Raw genomic sequence first — 7654 nt, forward strand, 5'->3', positions numbered from 1 at the left:
TTTTTCTTTCTCTTTTCTTTCTTTCTTTCGTTTTTCTTTCTCTTTTCTTTCTTTTTTCTTTCTTTCTTTCTTTCTTTCGCTTTATTTCTTTTGCTTTCTTTTTCTTTCTTTTTCTTTCGCTTTCTCTTTCTTTCTCTTTCTTTCTTTCGCTTTCTTTCGCTTTCTTTCACTTTCTTTCTTTCGCTTTCTTTCGCTTTCTTTCTCTTTCTTTCTTTCGCTTTCTCTTTATTTCTTTCGCTTTCTTTCTCTTTCTTTCTTTCGCTTTCTCTTTATTTCTTTTGCTTTCTTTCTGTTTCTTTCTCTTTCTTTCTTCTTTCTTTTTTCTTTCTCTTTTCTTTCTTTCTTTTTTCTTTCTCTTTTCTTTCTTTTTTCTTTCTTTCTTTCTTTCTTTCTTCTTTCTTTCTTTCTTCTTTTTTTTTTCTTTCTTTCGTTTTTCTTTCTCTTTTCTTTCTTTCTTTCTTTTTTATTTCTCTTTTCTTTCTTTTTTCTTTCTTTCTTTCTTTCTTTCTTTCCCAGCAGAATCGCAAAGTAGACTTTAAGCAAATCAACGAGTGAATTACCCACTGCTTTAAAACGGATATCCGTTGGACACGATTCAAGTTAAACGCACAAAAGCAGGCACACAAAGATATTTAGTAATGTTGAATTTTACTGAAAATGGCCGATTAAGCAGATTATGTTCTGAAATCTATTTCTAGGTTTTGTTCTGTGTGCATTAAATTACATTTGGATGTAAATGGTCCTTTTCCTGACATAAATGTAAAACACTGAGCTGCTACAACGGTGCATCTTGCGGATCACCTTTATGAGACTGTCCAGGTCTGGAGACGTCAAGCTTTGGCATCTTCATCTGTGCTGCGCATCTCTCTAATTAATTAAGCTACTTCAAAAACAGCGATTTTACACCTCGTTGCTGAGGAATATAATGTAGCGATCTAGTATGTAGGCTATTTTATTAATAAAAATTGCGGGGAAGCGTTGACAACAAGTTTATGTGCATATAGAACAGTGATTAAACTGACTTGGAACTACCTGTGCATTAAAAGGTTTTACTGTATACCTGCCAGCGAATCCAGTATTCAGACAGACCATGGAATAAATACTAATATACAGTATATTAAAAAAATCAATTTATATATATCATAAAATAGATATGAATGCAAATTATAATGCACATGCCCATTGTAGTTTTGTTGTGTGTGTGTGTGTGTTTCAGGAAGTTGTTCAGCACGCTATATTGAGCAGACGGATCCCACATGCGCAGGCTTTCCTGCGCAGACGCGGCTGTGTTGAATGCAGTCTGGAGGACATCAGGAAGACAGGACTGAGACGCACCTTCACCTGTCTCACTCACAGAGACCTGCAGCAGGCCAAAACACTGCTGACTCACATGGTACACACTCCAGATTAGCACACAAACATCTCCGTCTCACAATATTACGTGTGTTTCTTAAGAAGTCTCTTCTGCTCATCAAGGCTTCTGTAAAGATATGAAATATTATTCCAATTTTACAATTTATTCCTGTGATCAAAGCTGAATTTTCAGCATCATTACTCCAGTCTTCAGTGTCATACTATCCTAATATGCTTTTTTGCTGCTTTTCTGATTATTATCTGATTATGCTGCCCAATATTTTTGTAGAAACGTGATGCATTTTATTTTTCATGATTCACAAATGAATAGAAAGTTCAAAAGAACAGCATTTTTTTTTAAATAGAAATCTTTTGTGACATTGTAAATGTCTTCACTGGCACTTTTGATCACTCCTTGATTATTAAAAGTATAAATTTTTTTATTTTGTTTTTAGGGCTTCAATGTGAAGGAGCAGCTCCACAGCATCTGCGTTTTCACCGCCGATCGGGATCTAAGGGCCTTCATGGTGAAAATAAACCCTTAAAGAGACAAATATGTTTTGTTTTGAGGATTGATTGCTCAGTTTTTACAAACCAGACTCCCACTGGTTGAATTAGTTTTTTTTGTGTGATCAACAATGTCATTTCAAGGGTTAATTTAGCTGGTTTGCGTTTCCAGGTGGAGGAGCTGCAGAAGCAGAATTACCTCTCGTGTGAAGAGCTACAGCAGGTGGAGTTTATTCAGACCATTAATAACTTGTGCTCGACACCTACGACGAGATGCTCGAACCGTCTGGACACCAGCAGGCGAGTGTTTCTCTCTGATTGTCTTCTTCAAATGTTGTTTCTCATCTATTATTGATGCAACAGTACAGTAAATGATGTTTGGAAGAGAGCTGGTCAGGATTAGACGATGTTGGGAGCAGTGTTAATTTAGTTGGCGAATAGTTTTCGTCAACAACGTTTTTCAACAAGACGATAACAATCTAAAACTCGTTTTGAAAAACTATGACGAAAATCTATTGATGTTTTCGTCAACGAATAAACACAATTTGGTCTTACTGTTCACGTAAACACAGTCGATTATGTCTTAAGTATTTCATACTGTAAAGCTGCTTTGACACAATCTGTATTGTTAAAAGCGCGATATAAATAAAGGTGACTTGACTTGAACATAAACAGTAAGAGAATATAGGACGTGTATTAATGCATTGCATCCGTGCATTGGGTTTTAAAGGGACAGCAGTCTAATTTAGTTGCTATTGTCCGAGTCACTGATGTTAATCCAGCAACAAAAGAAAGACAGAAAATCACTCACTGCTCTTGACTGAATCACTTTAGTAGCCCTAATAAAGATTAATCTAAATTTATTTATAGAAATAAATGTCTGCTTGAAAGAATGAAGAATATGGTTATACAAGTTGTTATATAATGCATAAGTAGCCTATATAACCAGTGGTATTTCTTTGAAAAGAAGACCATGTTCTTGTTCTTTATGAGAAGTGGTTTTATTTAATTTGAATTTAAAGGCGTGTTGTGTGTCACCGCAGTTAAATTGGTGTCTATCATGATATAACCTTAATCTCAAACCTATATAATGAGTTTGGAATTTTTAAAGAAATGCTTAATAAATGCACTGTAACTAAACCCATTCGATTTTAGCCGACTAAATTTACTGTATTAGTTGACTAAAACTAGAATAAACTAAAGCAATTCAGATGACTAAAATATGACTAAAACTAAATGGCATTTTAGTCGAAAGACTGACGAAATCAAAATTTGCTGTAAAATTAACACTGGTTGCGAGCTGGACTCGAACCCTGGTTTATGGGGCGTGGCAGGTGAATGAGAGGTGTGTGGGATCTTGTGTCCAGGGTTCTTCAGATAAGCCGGTCTGATCCCGAGAGCAGGCGTCTGCTGCAGGAGATCACGCAGGAACCGGACTCGTCCTCCTGCAGCTCTCTGCTGGATCCTGTGCGTCTGGACTGGGTCAGATACTGGGACAGAGACACGCAGAGCTCCATCCTTCTGTCCCGACTGCAGCCGCCTGGTCAGTTCATCACAGCTCAACACTTCGAGAGTCACGCAAGCAGTGTTGGGGAATAAAGCAATAAGCCCCAAGAAGCCGTGGTTTACAGTGAATTTATAACGGCTAAGGGGTGTTGTTAGACGTAGAGTAATTTACAACAGCTTCGAACGTGGCTCAGCCAATCAGAATCAAGGACCGGAACTCTCTGTTTTATAAAGTTACTTTTAAAAGTAATGCATCACAATAGTGAGTTACTCCCTAAAAAAGTAACTAATTGCATTACTTACAGTGTTGGGGAATAACTAGTTACACGTAATTTAATGACAAAATAAATAACCGTAAACAGTTGCAGTTATTGAGAAAAAATGTGTAATTAAATTACAGTTATGAAAATGTTCCCACACACCCACATACAGATTTAATAGATTTCTTCCATAAATTGCAGTGAAACCAATGTATCAGGAGTTTAGGACACATGCTTATTCAATAACTGTTTTATTTGTTTATGTATATGCTTTTATTTATTTTTTTAATTAACTGTTTTTTTTCCAAGGCATTGTTAGATGCTAGTGCTTTCTGTCATGGCTATGCAAAGATTTGATTTCAAAAACAGTATCATAGCTATTAAACTACTTCTTGTTATGATATTAAATCTGTATTTAACCTCAGAACGATCTCAAAGTAAGAGGCGCTAAAATCTTGTGGTCGCTGTGCTTTAAAATTAAATTATTGTAATCTTAATTCAAGTAATGAAGGATTTTGAGAGTCTGATAATAATCAGTGTTGAGCACTATTGTTAACCCTGCCTGATTTAAATGTTTCAAAATGATTAACATTTGAAAACATCCATTAGAAATTTAGAAAAGTAATCAAATGTAATCAGTTACTTTAATAATTGAAATAGTTACACTACGCATTACGTTTTAAGTAGGGTAACTTGTAATCAGTAACCTATTACATTTCCAAAGTAACCTTCCCAACACTGATCACTTAGTTACTTTTTAATGGAACGTAGTGCGTTACGTTACTTTTTCAGGTTAAAATTAATTTCCGACACACAGAACTTTTTTTTTTTATTATTATTTAATTAATTTGTCAAGCTTGTGTCAAAACAAGTCATATTTCACCTCAAAATCTTCTGTATGGTAAGGATGTGTTTGATATGGTGCTGTATGGTAAGGATGTGTTTGTTGTGTTTGATATGGTGCAGTATGGTAAGGATGTGTTTGATATGGTGCTGTATGGTAAGGATGTGTTTGTTGTGGTGCTGTATGGTAAGGATGTGTTTGATATGGTGCTGTATGGTAAGGATGGGTTTGTTGTGTTTGATATGGTGCTGTATGGTAAGGATGTGTTTGTTGTTGTGCTGTAGCTCAGGGTTCGTGGGATGCCGCTGTTCTGTGGTCGTATCTCACCTCTCTGCATGATGGTGTCCGAGCCTCGGCGTGGGTTTGCAGCTCGATCGCGACTGACGTCCCCCGCTGGCCTGCGCTCGAGCCGCACGTCATCAACCACAGCAGCCGCTGCGGACAGTACCTGCGTGATCAGATCCTGGACCTGCTCGCCCGGTCAGAGCCGCTCACATTCACACCAAATACAAATGCATCCAGAGGAGACTGGAAGCATGTTTAGTGTGTGTGACCCTGGAACACAAAACCAGTCACAAGGATCAATTACTCGAAATTGAGATTTATGCATCATCTGAAAGCTGAATAGATAATCTTTCCATTTATGTATTGTTTGTTAGGACAATATTTGGCTGAGATACAACTATTTGAAAATCTGGAATCTGAGTGTGCAAAAAAATCTAAATATTGAGAAAATCATCTTTAAAGTTGTCCAAATTAAGTTCTTAGCAATGCATATTAATAATCAAAAATTAAGTTTTGATATATTTACGGTAGGAAATTTCCAAAATATCTGCATGGAACATGATCTTTACTTTAATATCCTGATGATTTTTGGCATAAAACAAAAATCAATAATTTTGACTCATACAATGTATTGTTGGCTATTGCTACAAATATACCTTATGACTGCTATTGTGCTCCAGGGTCACAACTGACTAGGGCTGCGACGATAAATCGATTCTGAGATCTTCCGAATGCATCGCGATTCTCTCTGAAATCGATTCTGAGCTTAGTTTTTTACAGCAGATGGCGCTCTACTCTAGTTTTTATCCGCTCACTCAAATGCTCACGAAGAAGAGCGTTCGGCTGAGTCTATAATTTCACCTCGGCTCAGAATGCTTTTTATGAACGATTATTTTAGGTTCAAGTGTGTGTAAGGATTTGGAAACGAGCAGAGTACGGCTGTTTCTAAAGCATGCAGTGTTCAAAACTAAGCTCAGAATCAACTCGAGAAAGAATCGCGATGCATTGGGAGAATCTCAGAACCGATGCTGAATCAGTTCTCGATTCGTGATGCATCGATTGATTTTCCCAGCCCTATATTCGAGCTCAAAGCTCTGATGTTAGTCTGTTTGTGTTCAGACAGGACCTGTTTGTGCAGTCGGAGATGGAGGACTTCCAGCAGTTGCTATGGCGACTGGGTCAAGCCGGAGGAGTGATGCATCATGGGAATGATCCTCCTGTCCCACAGGAGTTTCACCAGCGCTTCGTCCTGCACTGTCTGGAGAACAGCCTGCAGTACCTGCTCTACTGCTACCTGGAGCACTACAGGTGAGACGCTATATGGCCAAAAAGTTATCACCATACTGTTTTTTTTTTCATATCAGTTGATATCGATAATTATCGCGATAAATGTCAAATCTTTATTTATTTCAAGTTTAAAGCCAGATTTTTGCTCCAAAGTGAAAGTTTGTTGAAACCAGACAATAAATTAGTTTCTGCACCTTCTAATGAGTGACATTGTTTCAAATCAAGAAACAGGTTTGGGTTGCCTGATAATATTAATAATAATAATATAACTTTTTTGTCTCTTACAAATGCACATTCGATAGTAGCTTGAGTTAGGATGCAGATGTACATTTTTGTTCATTATCAAAATCAGTAACATCTCTAAAAATTGTAGCAACCTCATTTTTATATGGTTAAATTGAATTATTCTGATTTTTTATTTTTTTTTAATTAATCATTGGTCTCCGATAGTAGCATGCATTTAAATCATTATAATCACAGTTAAAACCACACATAGCACCTCAATATATTTTAATATTAGTTATATATTAGTAAATGAACTGTGAACTAACAAACATCATAATTTTTATTAACTTGTATGTATGTGTGTGTAAATACTTATACTAAAATGTTTAATTATTTGTTTATTTAATCATTTTTGTTTTAGCTTTTGACATTTCAATTTATAATATTATTTTTATTTAATAACATGTTTTAATATGTTAGTATTTATTACGTTTTTTGTGAAGCTCTTTTCCATATAAAATTTATTTTGTATATTGTATTATATTAAATAATGTAATTATTTTTATTCTATAATTTTTTTCTTTTAATTTGATTTTTAAATTTATATTATTGTTATTATTCATAAATTATTTATGAAGCTCTTTTCCAGAAACACTGTGTATATAATTATTAAAAACTTTTATATTTTATATGTAATTATTTTTATTTACTTATTTCTGTTTATTTTATTTTTTCTTTATTATATTTTTTTATTTATATTATTATTATTATTATTATTATTATTCATTTTTATGAAGATTTTTCCAGAAATACAGTGTACATAATTATTAGTTTAATTTCTTATTTTATTTGTAATTTATTTGTTTTATTAAATTATTTTTAATTCATATTATTATTATTATTATTATTAGTCATACATTTATGAAACTCTTTTCCATTAAATTTTTTAATTTGTATAACTATTTATAAATTATTTATGAAGCTCTTTTCTGTGAGATGTTTTTCGGCAGGACATTCAGGACTCGTCTCGTCTCATTGTGGATGTGTTTTTCAGGTTAACTCCCGGGAATTGCCCGCTTCTGACCGACAGAAACCTGTTTGAGAGTTTCCCCTGGTTTGAGATGATGCTGAAATTACAGAAAATCACCAGAGACCTTAAAGGTGAGCGTATTTTTATGTGACTGTGGAAATAGTTTTCTAAAACCATAGAACAGCTGTCCGTCAGTTTATCTCAAGACATCTGAAAGATTTTGTGACAGTATCTTAGGTATATAAACTGATGCTTTTAATTTCTCAGTGGAAAATAATTAATTCTTGAAATTAATTTCTTGAAAAATAACCAAATATTTATAGTTTTAAAATATTAAAATAAATATAAGCATTTATC

At 34.5% G+C, this 7654-nt stretch overlaps 1 protein-coding gene across 1 annotated transcript in view; it reads left to right on the forward strand.

Moving 5' to 3' along the window:
- The window catches only part of spg11 (SPG11 vesicle trafficking associated, spatacsin), a gene marked incomplete at its 5' end in the record, with an annotated part of 61897 nt that overhangs the window by 13669 nt on the left and 40574 nt on the right, over nucleotides 1–7654 (forward strand). Inside the window, 7 exon segments of the mRNA XM_016573675.1 lie at nucleotides 1217–1393; nucleotides 1809–1880; nucleotides 2033–2160; nucleotides 3228–3403; nucleotides 4755–4950; nucleotides 5875–6063; nucleotides 7322–7428. Coding sequence (XP_016429161.1) covers nucleotides 1217–1393; nucleotides 1809–1880; nucleotides 2033–2160; nucleotides 3228–3403; nucleotides 4755–4950; nucleotides 5875–6063; nucleotides 7322–7428 — 1045 coding nt within the window.

This window comes from Sinocyclocheilus rhinocerous, unplaced genomic scaffold, assembly GCF_001515625.1.
Source record: "Sinocyclocheilus rhinocerous isolate Xijiao unplaced genomic scaffold, SAMN03320098_v1.1 scaffold2308, whole genome shotgun sequence".
Taxonomy (NCBI): Eukaryota; Metazoa; Chordata; class Actinopteri; order Cypriniformes; family Cyprinidae; genus Sinocyclocheilus; species Sinocyclocheilus rhinocerous.